A 22,759-nucleotide genomic window follows, 5' to 3' on the forward strand; every position below is an offset into this window, starting at 1 on the left:
AGATTTAAAGTATATCCGTGAAATCTTTATGATCTTGTTATTTTTAAATTTTGATGTAGTATTTTTAAATCTTGATGTTATTTTTAAATTTTGATGATATTTTATCTTTTTTCATCTCATTGTAAATCAGAGGTCTTAAATTTCTACCATTCTAATATGTGTTATCCCATCCACTTTTTTTTAAGTACCATTAGTTGATAAGAGTCTCTTTCTCTGACCATGTATGTTTCATTATATCAGAAATTAAGAAGCCCGGGGGTATAGCTCAGTGGTAGAGCATTTGACTGCAGAAATTAAGAAGCCCTTTATTCTTAAATGAATGAAGTCTCAGTTACCTTAAAACCTTAGAGGTGCTCTTAAATTCTTACATTTAAAGTGCCTATAGCAACTACCTACGTAGAGTTGTATTTGAGTGTTTTCTTTAAATAAGTTTAAAATATACATAAATAGGTTTTTCTTAATATCTTTTTTTTTTCAGAATGGGTGACTTACGAATTGTAAATATCTTGATTTTTAATGGATTTGCTTTATTTTATATTTTATATATAAATACATAGGGTGTGACTATAGCGGAATTCCATAGGACTGTTAAGCATTTGAAAAATAAACAAACATAAAAGCAATGTAAGGCCAACCAAAAATAATTCTACGGATTTCCTATCTTCACTATACATTTAAATGCTTGTCATTCTTCTAATATCCAAATTATAACACTGGATGTCTGCTAGGAACCCAGAAATACAATTTGGGTTCTGTGATAATACAGTTATTTGTCTTTAACTTGTTTGTCTTAGATAATTGTGCTTAAAAAGAGAAGAAACCATTTCTAGACTACATTTAACTATAGATAACTTAGATTTACAAAAATTTTTACGTATTCAAGTTATAGAAAACACACATTAAATATTAAGGTAAAATAATAAAAAACTTCTCCACTAAGGTACAAATATTTTACAGTCAATAATTGACAGTGAATAGTCTAATCTACAAATACAAAGGACAATTGTTTGTGGAATGTGTGTGTTGTTAGGAAGAGGGAAACAATAAATAAAATAAATGAAATAAAGCAATCTAAACTTACTGTCAGTGGGTATGAACCCTAGAGAAAATGAAAAGTTTAATAAACTTGGGTTTCTTTACAGGTTTTTTTAATAAAAAAGGAAAATGGAATAGCAAAATCAGTAAAGTATATAATTTTTCCTTTTTTTCTTTTTAATAGAAATAAGGCAATTGGAATCGATTTCCCTAAATTATGAAATTGTTTCTGTTTTGGGGTCCTTTGTCATAGAATATGGTTCATATGCTATTTGCATGCTTGCTGGTCTGCTCCCTGCCTCTAAAATGAAATACTAGCAAAACTTATTTTAGAGTTTATTTTAACATAAAAATATTTATTTATTTATTTATTTTTACCATTTTATTTATTTTTTTCAGCGTTAACAGTATTCATTGTTTTTGCACAACACCCAGTGCTCCATGCACTACGTGCCCTCCCTATTACCCACCACCTGTTCCCCCAACCTCCCACCCCTGACCCTTCAAAACCCTCAGGTTGTTTTTCAGAGTCCATAGTCTCTTATGGTTCGCCTTCCCTTCCAAATTTTTTTTTTTTTATAAATGAAAAAAAAAGAATAAAATATTTTTTAAGGAATAGATTTTATTCTTTTCCCGCCATCTTGGGGCCTGTGGAGCCTGGCTGGGAACGGGACTCCTAAAATGCCAAATAATGTCTGGAAGGCTGTGGTCCAAGGCCACTTTTGCTGACTATATAAGTGGCGTCTCCACAACCAGAGGGAGCACATAGGTCTTCTTAAAATCTAAGGTGTATATGTTCGAGATGAAACGGAATTCTACCTAGGCAAGAGACGTGCTTATGTGTACAAAGCAAAGAACAACACAGTGCTTCCTGGTGGCAAACCAAACAAACCAGAGTAATCTGGGGAAAAGTAACTTGTGCTCATGGGAACAGTGGCATGGTTTATGCCCAGTTCTGAAGCAATCTTCCTGCTAAAGCCATTGGGTACAGAATCCATGTGATGCTGTACCCCTCAAGGATTTAAATTTAATGAAAAGTAAATAAGGTATAGAAAAAAATAGATTTTATTTTCAGGGCTCCTGGCTGGCTTAGTTGGAGTAGCACTTGTTTGACTCTTGATCAGCAGGTCACGAGTTTGAGCCCCTCATTGGGCATAGAGATTACTTAAAATAAATAATTTTTTTTTTTTAAAGAGTAAATTTTAGTTTCTGTTACCAGACGAAGGTTGAATAATCTTTTGGCATTAGTGAAATGCTAGTAATTGTAAAATTCTATAGAACATAAGAATTCATTGCTATATAAAGTATTACCTCTTTGTGTTTCATTATTAGTTAAAAACAATGTATGTCCAAAATAGGTATTGTTACATCAAGAATCTTGTTATTCTTAAAAAGTAAAATTAGGGACTTTTAAGTGAGACAAAGTGAAAGCCCTTTAGACATAAATTCTACAAGAGACTAAAAGATCAAGAAGCTTTAAAAAATATATTTGTAACTACAAAGAAATGTTTTATAATATGTTATGGTAAATTTGAAAATATTAAACTTTTATATTTATAAGGTAAAAATAACTTTAAGCATTTTTAGATTTTTATGCTACATCAGAATAAAGGGTTGGGTACTAATATTTTATCTTGATCATAAATTAAAGAGTTAAATAGAAGCCCAACATACATCTTAATGCTCATCCATTCATTCATTCATCAAGCTTTTTATTTTTAATCTTAATATGTATCCAATGCCATACTGGGTGCTGGAGTTTTAAAAAATTAATAAGACATGGTCTCTATTCTCAAGAAACTCTTAATTTGTTTTGGGAGTTGGTAAAAGTCCTATAGACCAAATCCAGCCTGTCTTTTTGTTGGTGTTGGTGTTGATGTAGCTTATGAGCTAAGAATGGATTTTGTATTTTTTTAAGTGGCTGAAAAAAATCAAAAGGAGAATAATACTCTGTGGCACATAAAAATTGTTTGAAGTTTAAATTTCAGTCTCCCTAAATGAAGTTTATTGGAACAGAGCTACAGTCATTCATGTATGTGATACCTGTGGCTACAACAGCAGAGTTAAAGAGTTGCAACCAAAACTTTTCCTTTTAAATGAATATTTTTTTATATCAAAATCTATATTTTCCTAAAATTTTTGCTATTTCTCCTTTCGATTATTTCATTCTGACCAATTATATCAGGACACTTTTGTTAGAAGGTATCTAAGAACAATAGTTTAAAAATTTTTTAAGAGTGAGATTTTACTTAATGCATCACAAATCCATTAGTTTGATGAATTTTGGAAGTTCAAAATTTTATATATAATTTAGAATGAGAGATCTTTTACTTTTGTTATGCTGTATTGTCTATGGAGACAACGTGGCAATACACTTCATTATGGCAGAAAAGTGTTTTGTCTTTGCTCCTTCTAAAATTAAGCATTTAAAAAATGAAACCCAACATCATTTCAGATTACTAAAGGAAAAAAAAGTAAAAGGCAATTTTTAAAAAGACCATAAAAAATGTGAGTTTAAAAATAAAATGTGAGTAAAGATGACATTATCATTCAACAGACCAACGGTCAACAAACTTTTTCTGCAAAAGATCACATGGTAAATACTTTCTGCTTTGCAGGCTATAAAGTTTTAGTTGCAACTATTTAACTCTGCTGTTGTAACCACAGAAGTAGGTTCATTATGGAACTGTGGAGGCATCTAACAAAATGACCAATGCTAAATGGGGTAGAACATTCAAAATTTGGTACAAAGGATGGATTTCTAGGATTATGAATTCTGGAAGACATATTCTGTTTATAGTCCATAATATTTACATTTCTTTGAAACAGATTACTATTTAAACCATTTTATAAATATTTTCCACTTAGCTTATTAGAATTTTTTCACAAAAATATCAAATCAAAGAAAAATTGTTTATTTTGTGAAATTTGTTTTATAATCAATGTTTCACAATTATATATTTCATTATTTTAGGTGTGAGTGTACTGTAAGTCAGGGGCCATTTTATGTAGTCATTTTTAGCCATTTTTCTTTCAAAATTATAATGCTTCAAAAGTAAGAATACTATATAAGTAAAATGTAGGAGACATCCTTGACCTGAGTTACTGACTATACTTAATGATTCTCAATTTGTGACTTGTGAAAATCAGTAAGAACATTTAATAGCTTCACCTAAAAGTTAACAATGGACATTTTGACAATCAGAAAAATTCTGTATTATAGAAGAAGCATAGAAAAACATCATATGTAACAACTTCTGTTTTTGAAAGAAAATTTAATCACTAACGTAGGACATTTAAATTATGTAGTTGTTTTCAAGTATATATAATATTCTTCAGGAAACTTTGATTATTTCCCTGGAAAAATATCAGATGCTAATATTTTAGAACTCTATAAATATTTATTTTACAGTACTAGGATTTTATTTTTACTAATACCTGTTATACATGCTAGAGCTAAATATGACCATATTAAACTAGGATTTTGAGTCCTTAAATTGTATAAATAAGATAACTCAACAATATGAAATTGATAAAACCAGGATATCAGAAACCCTTGTAATTGAAGTATTTTAAACTAGATTGAATAAAATATGTCACTATTCTATGGTCAAATAAGGTTACATTTTATGCCATTTTAAGTTTTTCCTTTAATTTTTATGAAATAGTTCTGGACATAAAAACTATGTTTCTATGTCTTACCTTTGTCTAAACATGGTGAGATGCAATATGATATAGTGGAAACACTAACAATATAGAGTCAGACATGAATTTGAATCTCAACTCTACCACTAAGTATGAAATTAAGGCAACTTAACCTATTTCAACTTCATATTTCTCATTTGCTAAATTAGCTGATGCCTATCTCTCAGGGTTATTGTTTCTAGCAATTGAGATTATAAGGATAGCCAGTAATAATAAGTAACACATATATAGCACTTTACTATGTGTCAGCAGCTGTTTTAAGCATATGTTAATTCATTTAGTCTTCAGAACAACCATATGAGGAAGGTACAATTTTATATCTATTTTAAAGATGGAGAAACTGAGACACAGATCAATTAATTAACTTGCCCAAGGTTATCCAAACTAAGTGAGTGAGTAAGTGACAATAATGCATATAAAGCAATCCGGTATAATGCCTGGCACCTTTGTAGATGTTTGGTAAATGTTCATTTTTTTCTTTACCTTTTCCTTCCTCATTTAATTACTGTTACCTATTACCTCTAATTAGATGTGGCAGCCCCAAATAGTTCTGCTATTAACCCTTATACACTGATATCCTTAGTTAGCTACTGACGTACGTTGTGGATAATCTAAAAAATAAAGATGTGAGTCAACATTTCCCTACTACTACTTTCAGGCATGGGGCAAAGGAAAAAGATTAAGAGTTTCTGTAGTGTATATGATACGAAGAATAAGGCTTATTAGTGCAGTTACATCAAGTAACTCTTGATATCTTACCTGAACCTATGTATTTTAAGTCTGTAATTCCTCTGTAGTTTAAAGTTCTTGGAATATGGCTTGAATCAGCTGAGATATATGATATTCAGGGTAGCTTTTCCTAACATTCCACTTTATAGCTGGGGTTTATAATTATTTTGCATTATCCATTAAAAAACAGCATATGTCTTAGAGTATAGGCACATTTATGAGCTACCAGATTGCTAAAAACATCAATTATAGTTTTTGTTAAGTTTAACAAATATTTGTCAAGCACCTTGGGCTTCACTGAGTGAGTACTATGAAGTACATGTACTCCTAAAACAGTCAGCTCACAAATCAAGACAGTATAAACCCAATATCAGAAATGTGCAGCCAAAAGATTTCTTTGAGGAGAAAGAGTAAGAGAAAGCTAAAATTAATTTTAGTTATAATTAATCAGTACTTAAAAAGTAATCAGCAAAAAATTGGGGCAGGTAGTAATAAAGTTAAAATTGAAGAAGAGAGATAGGATTCAGATTAGGAGAGAAGACGAAGGACATTACTACTGGGAATAAGAAAGAATGGGAAATGTATGATCAGCCTACAGAGAAAGATAAAATTAAGAAAATCTTCCTGGCTAGAGCAGAGGATTCATTTTACATAGAAAGATGGATAAACTAGACCTCTTATTTTAATCTCTTTCTTAGAACATCTAGAGTAGCACCATCTGTAGAGATTTAAAAAAAAAAAAAAAAAGCAACTGTCCTCATTCCAAAACTCCTTAGAAGCCAGAATTCTAAGTCTACTATAAACCAGTACACATAGTAAAATCACGCCATCAAGGCTCTTTAAAACCAGATACTTTTTGAGATGTCATTTATTTAAATACATATCAGCGTATTCTTCAGTAGGGCTAACTTCATCCTTTTTGAAGATTTTTTAAAAAATATTTTTTGTTTTTTGTTTTTTTAAGATTTTATTTATTTATTTGTCAGAGAGAGAGAGACAGAGAGAGAAAGATCACAAGTAGGCAGAGAGGTAGGCAGAGGGAGAAGCAGGCTCCCTGCCGAGCAAAGAGCCCGATATGGGACTCTATACCAGGATGCTAGGATCGTGACCTGAGCCGAAGGCAGCCGCTTAACCAACTGAGCCACCCGGCATCCCATATTTTTTGTTTTTAAGTCCTGATTTAATCTACAGACCTAATGAATATCCACGCCATTATTTGCAGATAAAACTGAAACTGCTGTGAAGCATCAAGTTCCAGTTTTTTGATTTGTTGTTTGGACACATTTTTCCCTTCATAGATTGTGTCAGTGATGTGTCTCAAATTAGCTTAGTGTTTTATATAAAATTACAAGCTATGTAAAAAAATAGAGAAATCAAGGTATCTCAGAGTTTGAAGAGAATTCAAAGGCCATTATATTCAAAGTCCTAGCATACCCTTTTCATCATTCCCAACCTTTGTCTGAACATCTCAATTGCTACATCTTCCATCTGGAAGTTTGTTGTTTTTGCAACTCTGTTGTTTGAAAGTCCAAACATATCAAACTGAAACCTGGCACCTTATTATTTCTACCCCATGGTTCTAATTTTTTCTGTGCACTGTACAAAAGAATGTAGATTTCTTTTTTACATGATAGTTCTCCTAATATTTGAAGATAAATACTACATTTACCCCTTATGCCCAGTTACGTTTGTATTTTTTTACATGCATTTTTTTCTGTTAAACACAGAATGTGTTCCCATGATATTCAATCTCTGTTTTACTTATGCATTAAAAAGAAAGACTCCTTCGTATTATTGTACCAGGGGAGAGGTAAAGGTACAAAATTCAATAATTTAGATAAAGTAATTAGGGCAATAAGTGACATTGATTTTAAAACTATTATGTTGAAAGGCTCCTATTACATATAGTAAGAATAAAGTTACATTGTTTCTTCAGGTCAGATTTTAAAATTTTGAGCATAAGGCAAAACCAAAAATTTCATATATGAAGAACCCATATATAAAATACTGTCTTCATTCCCTTAAGTATGTTTCTTAATTGTATGCCTACTCTGCATCAGAATATGTACTGGCCTTTTAGGGGCTCTTAAGATGATCATTATCAGTAAACATACAAATAATTACAAATACTCTTATTATGCTAAATTCTATATCTATTTAGAACTCTTACTAGAGAATTAGTATTGCCCATATAAACTATTTGTGAGGCAGCATAACACAATGTTTAAGAGCACAGACTACTTGGATTTGAATCCTAGATCTTCCTTTTACTAGTGACTTTATACAACTTACTTAACTTGCTGTACCTCAGTTTTAGTATGTAAAATAGAAAGAGTAAGAGTACTTACCTCATATGATAGTTATTCACTTATGTGTGAATTAACATAAGTAATACTAAAAAAGTATATACTTGCTACATAAATATTTGCTACTATTACCTACAATATAAATAGAGCTTTAGCTTAAAAATGAGTAGATAATGGTTGAATAAATATTGAAAGAATTTTCTCTAGGGAAAAAAATCCAGTAGGATAGAACCTAAAGTATATAATGGTATAGCTGTGGGAAAGGAGTTGATTGTTCTACAAGGACCAATTGACACAAGAGAACATAAATCATATTTCTTTATGAAGATTAAAGATAGCATTATGGTGCTGGGTGTCATTGAGATGATGTAAGTGTTTCCCTCTTACCTCCACCTCTTTCCATCAGTGTGATTGTTGTATATGATATACTTGTATGTCTTAATCCTTAAGGTGAAACTTTATGTAAGAAAGATAAGTCAGGTGATTATGAGGTGATTTTGAATAGGATTTTGCAAGTTTTTAAAATACTTTCTATAAAACATAGGCATTTAAACCAATGAGAAAATAACTGTTAGTTTTCAATATTGTATAAATATAATAGAGTCTTATTATAATGTGTCTCTTGCTTGTGGTGATTCAAGACTATAGCTGTTTAGGAGACCACATTATAATGAGGTCAGTTTAGTATAACCCCATTGATGAAGTTCAAAAGAGATTCACATCATGCCAGTTTCCCACTCCTGTTAAACAGGATATGTTAAATAGGGTATTGGTTTGATATGAACTCTGTTTGTGGGCCTTATTTACTTTCTCATTCCCTTCCTTTTGCCATTTTTAAGACTTACCTTTACCTATGCTATATCCTATCCTTAAGATAAGGCTGCTTTTATAGGATCAATAGATGAATGAATATCACCACCAGTATAACATTTAGAGGAATGAGAAGGCTACTTTTATAGATACTAAAAGCAAATCCTAGTATAAATGTGTCTTCCCTCCTAGGTGTCTTGGGCAGAAGCAGCAATGTTATTAACAATAATGCTCTAGTTTAGCATTGCTCAAACTTTAGTAATTACTCTCTGCCTTCTAAGTATAAAATATCTTTGGACAGGAGTCAGCAAACTTATTCTTTACAGGTCCAGGCAATAAATACTTCAGGCTTTGTGGGTTCTGTACTCGCTATCATAAGCATTTAACTCTGTCAGCCCTATGGCACAAAAGCCACCATAAGATGATATAAATGAATGAGCCACACTGTGCCCCAATAAAAATGTATATATGGATACTGAAATCGGTTTTCATATAATTTTCACATGTCATGAAATGCTATGGTATTTTGGTTTTTTCCAATCATTACAAATTTAAAGATCACTCTTAGATTGAAGGCGATGCAAAAAACAGGCAGCAGGCAGGAATTGTTCCCTTGGCTATGATTTGCCAAACCCTATTTTAGAATATTCCTACCTTATAGTGTACTAGTATATCCTCTGTTAATCAAAGGCTCATAACATGTGGGCTTTTAGAAGAATGCTCTGAGAATTTAAGACAGAGAAAGGTGATGCACCACAAGAAATGAACACTTAATAGAGTCAAATACATCTTGAGTGCCTGCTGTATATAGGCCAGGCATTGTTCAAGATGCTATGGATATAGCAATAAACGAAGAAGTCAAAAGTCCCTGCCTTTATGAAATTTACATTCTAGTGGATGACAAAAATATAAGTAAACAAGTAAAATGTATAGTATTAGAGATGGTGATAAGTACTGTGGATAAAAATAAACCAGGAAGAGTGAATAGATAGTGTAGGCAGAAAGCAGAGTTGTAATTTTTAAAAGGCCGTTAAGGAAGGCTTTATTGATAAGATGACATTTGAGCAAAGACATAAAGGAAATGGAACGAGCCATGGATCATGTAAAACCTGTATGCCACCCTTAGTATAATGGAGAGTTTTGAACAGAGGCACTACATGATTTGACTTATATCTTAATAGGGAAACAATTTAGGAAGCTATTGAAATAATCCAGGTGAAAAATAATAGTGACTTAAGCCAATGATAGAGGTGAAGGTAGTGAGAAATATACTATTTATATACATATTTTGAAGATAGAGGTAAGAGGTGAAATAAGAGAAAGAGAGAAGTCAAGTACAAGACCCAGGATTTTGATTTGGGCAATTGGAACGATGGAGTTATCATTTACTGAAATGGAGAAGATTGTGGGAAGGGTAGGTTTGAGGAGAAAGATCAGTTTTAATTTGGTCATAGAAATGAACTGCTTTTAGATATCCAAATGGAGATGTTAAATTGGCAATTAAACACATGCATTTGGAGCTCAGAAAAGAAGTCTAGGCTGGAGATACTTTTTAAAAAGTCATCAGCATCTTCATGGAATTAAAATTCATGACAATTGATGAGATCACCAAGGTATTTACTAGTATTACTACTTATTTATTGGTATTACTGCCCTTGCTTTTTTTTCCTCATCCACTTTCAAAGAGGTAGGTAGTTCTAGTAACTTATCCCCTCTGCTCACTCACAAATAGCAGGGATCCCACTGAATCAGAAACCTGACCTACACAGGAAGTACTATTAGTTGGCCAGCCTCAAATTTTGCCATGGTATAAACATAGGAGTGAGTTTTCCCAAGTACCTCCTTGCTGGAAACGTTTGCACTGGAGGTAAGTGTGAAAGGGGAGGTTGTGGGAAATGACGGGGTGAGGGCTTCCTAAACCTTTCCCAAACCTCAAAAATTGCTTGATTCTGAGGAATGGGGAAGGTTCAGGCTGGTTCTTATTTCCCTGAACCAGTTCATACAGCCCTAAATTTGACCTGCTTTCCTCAAACTGGGAGTCAGAAATCCCTTTTCTCTTCTGTTTTTCTGCTGCAGAAATTCCCAACATTCCCATTTTGTGGGCTCCAGAAAGGGGTAAGCGAAGACTTCAATCCCAGCCAATCATTTCCAGATTAATAATTTTTAGTGTTTCGGTTTTTGTTTTTTTTTTTTTATCATCATAAAGAATGCTTGGACCCATTTTCCCCATCCATTTAATTTCCTTGTGGATTGTTATGTATCTGTGTTCTAGGATCATTCTGTATCCCTGGGCAATAGAGTTCAGATTCATCTGCTATTTCCATTTGTGTGCTATTCTCTTGTGGATTCTCATATGCAGTTTATTGATGACTGTTTCCTAGATGGAAGAAACCCAATTCAGGAGACTGCTTTATTCTCGATTTCATCTTTTCCTGAATGGTGTTTTTGTTCCCCTGCTAACAGCTATTTCTTACCCTACACAACTGCTTCTGATGATCTGTCATTGCTTCTCTGCTGTTCTGTCTTACTGCTTCGACTGCCTTTGATTTTTGCCTCTACTTTTTGCCCCACTTTATGCATCTGCTGAATGATTTGCATTCTTCACTTACTGGTACTTTGTCTATCAGCAAATAGCTGATACTACCATATCCATCTGCTACTTTAGCATTTTAGACTACCCAGCACTGTTTATCTGCTCTCCTACCATTCTGTATCATGGCCTTCCAAGTGCTATGCCATCTGCCTGCTTGATCTTGCCCTGTCCAATCTATGCCTGTAATATTTTAAGTAGGTTCATATTGTTTAGCACTTCTGCTACCTATCTCCACTTGTCTTATGCCACTAAGTTGGACTGCTAATTAAGTTTGCTTGACTACTGTCTCCTTTACGTATTTGCTGCACATGGCTGCTCCATTAATTAACCTGAGACATTGCATTCACCTCCTCTGTACTCAACCTTGCAACTTGCTGATCAGCTCATATTGCCTCCTTTATACTTTTCTGCATCTGGTAAATCACTGGCGTTATTCCTCTGTTGTCTTGTAACCCTGATCAGATTTTATTTCCAAGAAAAGTGTTGCCTACATATTGTCCAAACATATCTTAGAAATAGGAAAATGCTTCACTTTTTAACAGTCCAGTACAGTTTACTCCTAAACTGACTTTTAAACTATCACCCATCCTTTCTCCTTTTTTATACAACTCCACATTCCTTTTATTTAGCAATAGATTTTTTTCAAATAATGTATCATCTTTGCTTCAGTTGACCTCTCACATCATATATTATGTACTTTATTTTCTTGTATGTGGGATCTTTCAATGATTTTCCATATATTAAATTTATTTCCTGATTTATTTTCCATGTTCCAGGGCTTCATGAGGATTAGTTACTCCTATTAATTTATCCTTTTTAATAAGACTGGAAGAATTTCTTAAAACTTAAAGTATCATCTCCAAAAATAATAAATTTAGTTATAGTTCTTTGTGGTTAGATTAAAGTAGCTTTCCACCCTGCTCCATTTTTCCTTTGAGAATATCATTTCTCAGCCACCCCATAATTTATGTAATATCAGTTCTTTAGATATCCTTTTGATGTATTTATCTTTCCCTCCTTTTAGACTATATTGTCTTGTGTGTAGGTAAACTTTAAATTGACATTTTTCATTATTTGCTAAGTACTTGACATCTAAAAAGAACTTGAAATGCAAAATTATTTGCTTGAAGTTTGATGTCTTATTTACTTATATTTAAATGAGGAACAAGAAGTGGAGAAGAATTTTGCAAACAATTTTAAGAGTCTAAGGAGATTGAAAGTGGTGTGTGTGTGTGTAGATTTGAGGTTTTCTTCGTGTTTAGTTTTGAAGTGTACTTTGTGTGTATGTATCCACAACATCATTGTGCTTGAAGTGTGGAAAATTCTGATATCCATATTAAATTTTATTTTACTTTTATGAAAAATGAAATGGGAAAGGAAAGGGAAAAAGCTAAAAAGAGTGATAAATTTAGGGAATACAGAAAAGGGGTATGGACTTTTTTTTTTTCCTTTTCCTTTAACAATAAAGATAAAATTAGTATGAAAAAAAAGACTGGTGTAGGAAAGTCAAGAAAATCATTTCAGTAGCTTTTAATTTTTTTATTGTGGCAAAATACACATGACATAAAATTTACTGTTTTAACTCTTTTAGGTGTACAATTCAGTGGCATTAGTATATACAACCATTACCACTATCTGTTTCCAGAACTTTTTCATCCTGCAAAACAGAAACTCTGTACCCATTAAACAGTAATTCCCCAAACCTCTTTCCCCACCCCCCAGGCAACCTCTCATTTAGTAGCTGTCCCAGAATTTGCATATTCAAGGATTTGCCCCCATATATGTAGGATCATATAATTTTTGTCCTTGTGTGTTTGACTATTTCACTTAACATAGTATTTTCAAATTTCATCCATATAGAAGCATATATCAGAATTCCCATCCTTTTAAAGACTAATATTCCATTTATGTATATAGTACAATTCATTTATCCATCTCTCTGTTGATAGACAGCACTTAAGTTGTTTCCATTTTGGGGCTATTATGAATAATACTGCCATTAGCAGTGATGTGCAAGGGTCTGTTTTTCTTTCCATTCTTTGGGTATTTACCTCGAAGTAAACTCCATAGCTTTTAATATTCTTGATGTGCAAGGGTCTGTTTTTCTTTCCATTCTTTGGGTATTTACCTCGAAGTAAACTCCATAGCTTTTAATATTCTTGTCTAAGACACTAAAGACCTCAGGGGAACTATGTAAGTAATATGAAAGATATGAAAGATGGTTAAGTCCAAGCTAGTGTATTAGGAGCAGAAGAAATTATAAACTTTTGGGAAGACACAGAAGACCAAGTGAGATTTGGAAGACCTTGCATTTTAAGAATGAAAGGGAGAATGAAACTGGACAGATAACTGATATTTGCGGAACAGCAAAATGATTCTGAAGGACATTGAATTAAAAAAATAAACCAACTTAAGGACAGATGATGGCCTGTCTTTGAGATGGAATAATGCTCTTTTAAAGAAGTAAACATTTGAAGGCAAGTTTTAAATGAAGATAATGGGATTGAGATGAGGCAGCTAGGTTATATTTAGAGGAACTAACAATAGGAAGAGGAATTAATTTTAAATTCACTGGTACTCAATTCTGGATACCCAGTTTTCTACCTATAGAGATTTTGCTAAAAAGATTCCTTTGACCAAACCCCCCGAGATTCTGATTTAGCAGGATGGAGATATGGTTTAGGTAATGTGTGTATGCATGTGTATGTGTTTAATCCACTGGTAAAATACAATGTGAGTTAAATTGAACTCTATACCATAGTGTCCTAGACCTTGTAAGAGTTACGAAAGTTGGAAAGAACTGATCCTTGTCTTCAAGGAGTTTAAAACTGAAGTAGTTAAATATGCAATAAAAATGATTTAGGGAAGAAAACTTTCAATCCATTAAGTGATAATGTTTTCACATGTTAACAATTTTTTGGTAATTATACATACTTTGTCTAGCTTTTTTCAGCCAGGGTTTCTCATCTAAGCTATTAAAAGCAAATGATTTGAGGGACTTTCAATTCTCCCAAGAGTGATACATAAACTAGTACTCTTTCATATGCATAGGAGAGAAGTTAATTCATTACTTCCAATAATTCTCTCAGAACCTATTTTAAAAAGGCTTGTCTGTGCTATGTAATCTATTAGGAGTATGTAACACAAAGATAAGGCTGTGTTCTCAAGGAGCTTACATTCCAAAAGAGGGAAAAAGACATTTAACGACAACAACAAAAAAGTGCTTCTAATATTTCAAAATTTTGTTATTTTCTTCTAGTTCTTCAGAGAAAATGTTCAAGGCAGAGTAATTTTGTATAAGGAAATCCTTTCACTTCTTCTAAGCTTCAGTAATTCAGGAATAAGAATATCTTCTATAATTAATGCCTCATTACAACTGAAGGATTCTGGTAATAGTCTAATGCCAATAAGAATCTCTAATTTTAAAACCTGGAGCATTCAGTAACAATTAGTGATTCCATTGGTAGTTGTTAATAAACAGCATTATCTAAACCCAATGTTATTAATTTTATAGTGGAAGAGTAGAGAATGGCCAGAGAAAAATTGATAACTAATGTTCAGGCGGTTGTTCTTGAATGTTATTGCAAACACAATGGGGTATTCTTATCTTGGGTGTGTAACTATATACCAATATTGAAAATGTTTGGGAATTTAATTTATTCTCACTGCTAACTAAAACTTGCTGGAATTCCTGGTGTCAGAAGTTTCAGTCATATTCATTGGTTTTTATTATGAAGTCAGTTAGCCATTTGAATTAGGAATTTATTTGTCCTCCCCATACTGATGGGTGCCATCAAACTTGAGAGCAGTAGGCTTATTCACATTGCTCACTAATTCACAATGATTGCTTTAAAGGAATCTCTTTAAAGTGCTATACTTAAGTTTTAGTAACCTATTTTTTCCTCCCATCTCCTGATGTCCTACTAAAAGTATTTATTTTATCAGCACAGCTGAAGGAAGATCAAAGTTCTCATGTCAGGAGAGAAGCACCAAAATAGAAATTATATCCAGATTTAACTTGTTTACTTAAGAAAGTGAATAATTTTAAAAGATATTGTTTCACTTGTATTTATTCTAGAAAACATTTTTATGCAAACTAAAGATTACATAGAAATTTTATGGTAAGGTGTAAGATCTGGGATAAAGAAAAATATAAAGAACATTTTATTAAACTCGTTTTATTAGTAATAAATATACTTTTCCTTTTCTTGTGATCCTGTTTTTATTTGAAGGAAAGCTAAACTGAAAATAGTTATATAATGTGTTTCTTTTTTGTGAAAGTTAACTTGAAAAGGCGATTTCCCTACCACACCCTTATTAGGACTCAAATCTTTTTTACATTTAATAACGAGAAAATCCCCTAAATTTCCTTGATATCAGGAGATTCTTTGTAGGCAACTACACCTAACAAACAAGTTGTCATTCTTTCCTGAAAAAAAGTGGGATGTATTCAGGATCTTGCAGAGGAAGATATACATTTTGGGGAGGTTGTTTTATTCCTTATATAGATAGTGACAACAGCAGACACTAATAGTCTCTACATCCCCTAATGTCTTTCTCTTCTCTTTGCTATCCCACTGTCAAATATTTCAGTGTTGCTAGCAAAAATTAATATATTGCACCTTTGGCACAGAGGTCCAGTGGAGTGAGAAAGATCATTGAGAGTTCATTGCCTCATCTATGGCAACTATTTGATACAAAGATTCTTTATGTATATTTAATAATATTTAATTTCATGAATATCAAAATTGGTACTTGAATAGATCACTAGTTGGATATTTGAAAATTTACAAAATACAAGCCATCCCAAACATGTTGTGTTTATCTCCGAACACATTTTAGATTTCTTAGAATATTTTGTCTTTATGAAGAAATAGAGATTATGTTCTATTCATGTCAGCAGTATAAAAACATCTTAGATGTTCAGGAATCAATATTTCTTTGGTTTGTCCCTAGCCATATTATACTAGTAGATACGTATTTACTTTGCAGTTAAAGGTAATAATCCCAATGTAGATATCTTAAGCAAATATTCTGAAAGAAAAAAAATCTCTCAGAAGTTAAATTTATATTTTCTCGTTCTCAACTCAATGCCTTCTGGCCAAAATTAAGATTGATCTTGTGAGGAGGTAAAGATAAAAAGCCTTTTTAGATATCTTCTCATTATGGTTAGTTACTAAAAAATAAAACTTAAGGGGCCCCTGGGTTGCTCAGTCGGTTAGCGTCTCCCTTCAGCTCAGGTCATGATCCCAAGGTCTCTAGCCCCACATCAGGCTCTTTGCTCAGTGGGAAGCCTGCTTCTCCCTCTCTCTCTGCCTACAGCTCCCCTTGCTTGCTCTATTTCTCTGTGTCAAATAAATAAATAAAATCTTTAAAATATAAATAAAAATAAAAAATAAAACTTAAAACTTAAAACCATCTGCAGAGAACTCCTATCTTATTAATGAGAAAATTTGTCTTCAAATTTCCATAACTCCCAGTTAGTGTTAGAATATTAGGAACACAGTATAACATAGTATTTTGCATGTGGTAAGTATTCAATAAGAGCATAAAATGGTGACCTTTTTATTGTGACATGATATTTAAAGTATTAAAGATGAGATTAAAGATAAGAAAAGTATATGGTCATTTATGAAAAAGAAAAGGTGAAGATTTTTAAATATTTATCTTGGCTTTTATTAATAACATTAAAAGAAACAACACCTATTTTTTCCTGAATATAGATTTCTGATTATCCTGTTTTTTCCAAAAAAAGAATTTAGAAACATAGGAAGCAAAATGAAGTAAATAAAAATCATGAATAATCTTGGCACCTAATTATTGCCTAGGACAAAGTGATTAGTCTTCACACTGGGTACTCATCATAGATATAGGTTTATATCTTGGGTTTCTTAATAACATCCCGACTGTGTTACCATATCTACTAAAATTTACAGTTACTGTGTGCCAAACTTTGTGATAGGCACTTTATATACTTTATATAATATCTTATTTAATCATAACAAACCTACATGGGTACCACTTAATAAAATTAGTTTTAGAAAGATTAAATCATGAAATAACCCAGATCACAGAGCTAGTAGAAGGTAACAGAATTTGAATTTCAACTAGGTAGGTGGTCTTGACTGCACAACCCTTGCTTTTTAACACTCTCCTTTTTATATAAATTAAGCTTCTTTCCATTAATAACTTTTCTACCAAAAGGGGGGGTGATGTCAATCCCTACAGAGTGTAAACAAGTTATGACTAATTTAAGTTCCCTGTTTGAACCATTTAGGCTCTTTCTTATTTCCTATCATAAACATTCTTTTTTTTTTTCCCCCTTTTTATTAATTTTTTCAGCATAACAGTATTCATTCTTTTTGCACAACACCCAGTGCTCCATGCAAAACGTGCCCTCCCCATCACCCACCACCTGTTCCCCCAACCTCCCACCCCTGACCCTTCAAAACCCTCATAAACATTCTTTTTATATAAATTGTCAAAAACATATCTGATTATCACTTAAGAAATATTTCCTTAAAATAGAATAACTGATTAAAAATTAAGTCTCATAATGCATACTGCCAAATTGCCCTCTTGAATATATGTACATATTTATATATTCATACTCTCAATTTATGGAACTGAACATTCAATATCATCTTTAATCTTAACAATTTGATAGATAAAAATTATATGTCTTCATTGGCATATTGTAGATTAATAGTGAGATTAAACACTTGTGTTTGTCTTGTTTTTTTTTTTTTTCTTTTATAAATTGCCCATTTTCTTTGTTTTCTTTTGGCTCAATAACCTGTTCTTTTTTTTTTTTTTAAGATTTTATTTATTTATTTGACAGACAGAGATCACAAGTAGGCAGAGAGGCAGTCAGAGAGAGAGGAGGAAGCAGGCTCCCCGCCGAGCAGAGAGCCTGATGTGGGGCTCAATCCCAGGACCCTGGGATCATGACCTGAGCTAAAGGCAGAGGCTTTAATCCACTGAGCCACCCAGGCACCCCTCAATAACCTATTCTTAAAAACTGATTCTAGTTACAACGAGAAGTCTAAGAAAGTGCTTGGCAGGAAATAATTTTTACAGAATGAGATTTATGTCTTAACTATATCATTTTGACACAAATATAAACCGGTTTATTTTCTCTTTTCTCAAACTCCACTCACATAATAATACTCAATTATTTCCTTTCTTACCCTCTTACAGCAGAAGTCAGGCCAAAAACAAAGGCATGCAGTTAATAAACTACAAACATATTATTTTCTAACAAGCTAGTTATGCCCTTTGTGAAGTTTTCTTTTTTTCCATAGCTGATGCACAATAGTTTATTTTCTAACTACTCTTTTTTTATGGAATGTTCATGTTAAATACTTTATGGATAGAAAATTATGGAACCTTAATATTCTAGAATTAATTGTCCATTCATAGCTATAAATCTTGCAAAAATTTATGATTAGGACACTGAAAATACATAGCTACTGTAGGAGTCACTTTAAAAAAAAACAAACTCCTATTTATACAATTTTTTTTCCTTGGCAAACTCATTTTTCTTAATGGAAATTCCAAAAGAAATAGTATTCTAGCGTGCAATTAATGTGAATTACCACATTATCTAGATGCTTAAGGCATTTCATACACTTTTTCAGGCAGGTAGAGCGTAATTCCCCTCCATTGTTCAAAATAGCGTTTTGTTTTGTTTTGTTTTTTTTAGTTGCCCCTAACATGCAAATCACTTCATGCCCCAAGTTTTTTAGTAAGTGAATTGTTTAACACCTGGCTTGAATTTTTCCACAGAAACATTTATTTATATAAGTGAGTCTCAACCTGGGGATTTTTTTGGACCCTGAGAAACATTTGGCAATGCCTAGTGACATTTTGGTTGTCAGAACTGAAGGGATGCTACTGACATTAGATGAATAGAGGCTAGGGATGCTGGTAAACATCCTGCAATGCACTGAACATTGCTTACAACAGAGAATTTTTTGGCCCAAAATGTACTAGTGCAGAAATTGAGAAATCCTCATTTACATGAAGGGATGCTACTGACATTAGATGAATAGAGGCCAGGGATGCTGGTAAACATCCTGCAATGCACTGAACATTGCTTACAACAGAGAATTTTCTGGCCCAAAATGTAATAGTGCAGAAATTGAGAAATCCTCATTTACATAGTATTATTAAGTACTTACTAACTGCCAGGCACAGTGTTTGGGGCTGGGGACACATGGATAGAAAGTTATGATCATAGCACTCAGGGAAGTTACATTATGGTTAGGAAATGGAAGGAATTTGATAAATAAACTATAACATGATCATCAGTATAGTAATGGTGTGTATGTGATATATTAGGAGCAGAATAAAGTTCACCTGGGGAGTTAGTGACATTTTCAAAGAAGTGATATTGGAACTGTTATTATTGTTGTTACTATTATTGTTGTTGTTTACCTTTTACTTTAAGTTTTAAAAAAAGCACACAAATAGCGTAGTTACAACTCAATGGATTTTCAAAAAATGAACATACATGTGTGACCAGCATGAAGATCAAGAAACCAGATTATCAGCATCCCAGATTATGCCCCCTCTGTGTCCCTTTCAGTAATAGCCTAACCCTCAAAAGTATAAGTTTTGACTTTTAGCATCATTGATTACTTTTGTTTTTTAGTAAACTTTATACAAATGAAATCTTACACTGTGTAATCTGTTGTGTCTGGATTCTTTTGCCAAAATTATGTTTCTAAATTGATTTGTTGCATGTAGTTCTTCGTTCATTATCACTGCACACAGTAATCCATTGTATGAATATGCCAATATGTATTAAAGAAACAATTGCTGAAATCCTAAGTCTGCCAATAGATCAGTTTGGCTGCAGAACGGGTTTTGAAGGCAAACTGGCAAGAGAGAGCGTGGAGGTAGGTAAGGCCAAATGATGGACACTCCATGTCATATAAAAGGCCTTTGGGTTTTTTTCTATTAAAAAATAAAGACTTTTTTGAAAGATGTTAAATAGCAACGAATGTAGTGAGACCATTTTGGCAGCAAAATAGAGGATGGGTTGAATGGGAATAAACTTGGCTATTAACATTAATCAGGAGGCTATTGAAATATTCAAACAAAAGATGCTGAGTACCTATTGGCAGACAAAGGTAGAAAGAAACATGACTTTCTGAGGCTAAAATTTATTGCACTTTTTGACTAACTGGGTATGAAATTTGCAGGATATAGTTTCCTGAGCCAACCTTCAAAAGCCTATATGTGTTACTGAAATACAAAATGTGTACAGTAAAGAAAAATAGTAGAATTGTTAGCAATTAAAACTGAATTCAAAATAATATCCAAATTTAGAGTGTTTGAAATTGTAGAAAAACATATATCATCAGTTGAAAATTAATAAATTGATGAAAATCTTCATGGAGAGTCTATAAGAATATTGGCTACAGTGTAGGCAAGTTTAGACTAATGATATTGGCCTTTTATTTATTTTCATTTTAACTTGAAATTTGTGACTTTTTGTTTCATATTTTCACTATTTTTCTTTTATCTTTCACTAAATTAGTCATGAGTAAAGTGTTTTTTTTTTTTAACTCATTTACTCATTTAGTCATGAGTAAAGTGATTTTTGGCTCAAAAAATAAAATGAGGGGCGCCTGGGTGGCTCAGTGGGTTAAGCCACTGCCTTCAGCTTAGGTCATGATCTCAGGGTCCTGGGATCAAGTCCCGCATCAGGCTCTCTGCTCAGCCGGGGCCTGCTTCCCTCTCTCTCTCTGCCTGCCTCTCTATCTACTTGTGATCTCTCTCTGTCAAATAAATAAATAAAATCTTAAAAAAAAGAAAAAAGAAAAGAAATAAAATGAGACAAGAAGTGTGTGTGTGTTGATGTATACACCGAAAAGCAGGAATTGAGAGGGGGAAGGAAGAAAGGAGTTAAAATATTATATCCAAATGAAAGAGAAAGAAACTGTCTGAGGTAGAGTTAACAGAGTTCCCAATTGTTATTGCTAGGTGGGAAGATGACTGCATTCTACTTTCGTTTGTGCATGCATCCCTAGAGAGAATAAAGGCAGTGAGTCAGAAAGTTCCCCATAGTCACCAAGCAGCAGCATCACTTCAGAGATGTACTTACTGCTGAGACAGTGGTTAAGAGAGTTGGCTCTTTGTGACCCAGAAAATGAGTGCAATTTGCTTTTGATAACAGAGCACTCAGTGTTTTTGAAGATGAACGTCTCTAACATGTTTTTTTTTAAAGTTATAAACCCTTTATAGATATGATTATTCACCTAGAAAGCCCAAAAGAATCCATTGAAAAAGTATTAGAATCAAGAAGAGTTCAACATTGTGGCTAAATAAAGAATAATTTACCTTATAAAAATCTATATACTAATATTACTTCAGTTAGAAACAACCATTAGAAAAAGTAACAGTAGGGAGCACTCCTGGGTGGCTCAGTTGCTTAAGCATGTGACTCTTGATTTCAGCTCCAGTCATGATCTCAGGATGATGAGACTGGGTCCAGTGTCAGGCTCTATGCTGTGTGTGGAGCCTGCTTAAGATTCTCTCTCTCCCTCTCGCCCTCAAACACCAGCTCATGTGCTCTCTCTCTAAAAAAAGTAACAGAAAAAGATCTTTTTTGTGGGGCACCTGAGTGGCTCAGTCATTAAGCGTCTGCCTTCATCTCAGGTCATGATTTCTGAGTTGTGGGATCAAGCCCCACTGTGAGGCTCCCTGCTCAGCTGCTTCTCCCTCTGCCTCTGCCCCTCCCCCTGCTTGTGCACGGGTGCTCTCTCTGTCTCTCTCTCTCTGTCAAAATAAATAAATAAAATCTTTTTTTTTAAATATCTCATTTGCAATAGCAGAAAAAAGTAAATTTTATCATACCCAAGAATACACTAAAGAAATTTGCCAGACCTGAATAAAGAAAACTTTATTAAAAGACATAAAATATTGGGGCGCCTGAGTGGCTCAGTGGTTTAAACCTCTGCCTTTGGCTCAGGTCATAATCTCAGGGTCCTGGAATGGAGCCCAGCATAAGGCTCTCTGCTCAGCAGGGAGCCTGCTTCCTCCTCTCTCTCTGCCTGCATCTCTGCCTACTTGAGATCTCTGTCTGTCAAATTAAAAAAAAAAAAATCTTAAAAGACATAAAATATAGCTTGAATGATTAGGAAATTATGCTGTATTCTTAAATGTAAATATTTTTGTGAAACTGTCAACTTACTTTAACTGGATTCATGAATGTGATAAAATTCCCAGTGGATTTTTGGGGGAATATATCCAGTTGACTTCTAAACATAATTTTAAAAGAACAAATTATGAAAACATTTAGTGATTTCTTTAAGTAAAACAATGAGAGGGCCTTAATCAGATGTAAAAACATAATATAAAGCACAATAATTAAACTTGGTCTGTTATAGGAAAATAAAGTCAGAGATAAATGACACCAAATGAAATTTCATTAACAGAACTACATATAAAATTGGAATTTAACATGTTATAAATGTGACATTTTAAGAAATTGAAGGAAAAAAGGGTCAATCAATAAAAGATGTTGAGAAAATTGGCTATCCATTTTGGTGGAGATTGATCGTGCAACTTA

At 33.0% G+C, this 22,759-nt stretch overlaps 1 protein-coding gene and 1 pseudogene across 12 annotated transcripts in view; both read left to right on the plus strand.

Annotated features, from left to right (window-relative positions):
- Positions 1–22,759, plus strand: part of GPHN (gephyrin) — a 650,480-nt gene that overhangs the window by 311,654 nt on the left and 316,067 nt on the right. For 8 of the 12 annotated variants that reach the window (XM_046008589.1, XM_046008590.1, XM_046008593.1 and 5 more), the window contains exon 5: positions 10,662–10,700. The exons of the other annotated variants lie outside the window; for them this stretch is intronic. In XM_046008589.1, coding sequence (XP_045864545.1) covers positions 10,662–10,700 — 39 coding nt within the window. The remainder of the gene's footprint in view (positions 1–10,661; positions 10,701–22,759) is intronic. 12 annotated transcript variants of the gene reach the window in all.
- On the plus strand, positions 1,727–2,070 carry LOC123943985 (annotated as a pseudogene).

Source organism: Meles meles, chromosome 6 (genome assembly GCF_922984935.1).
Source record: "Meles meles chromosome 6, mMelMel3.1 paternal haplotype, whole genome shotgun sequence".
Taxonomy (NCBI): Eukaryota; Metazoa; Chordata; class Mammalia; order Carnivora; family Mustelidae; genus Meles; species Meles meles.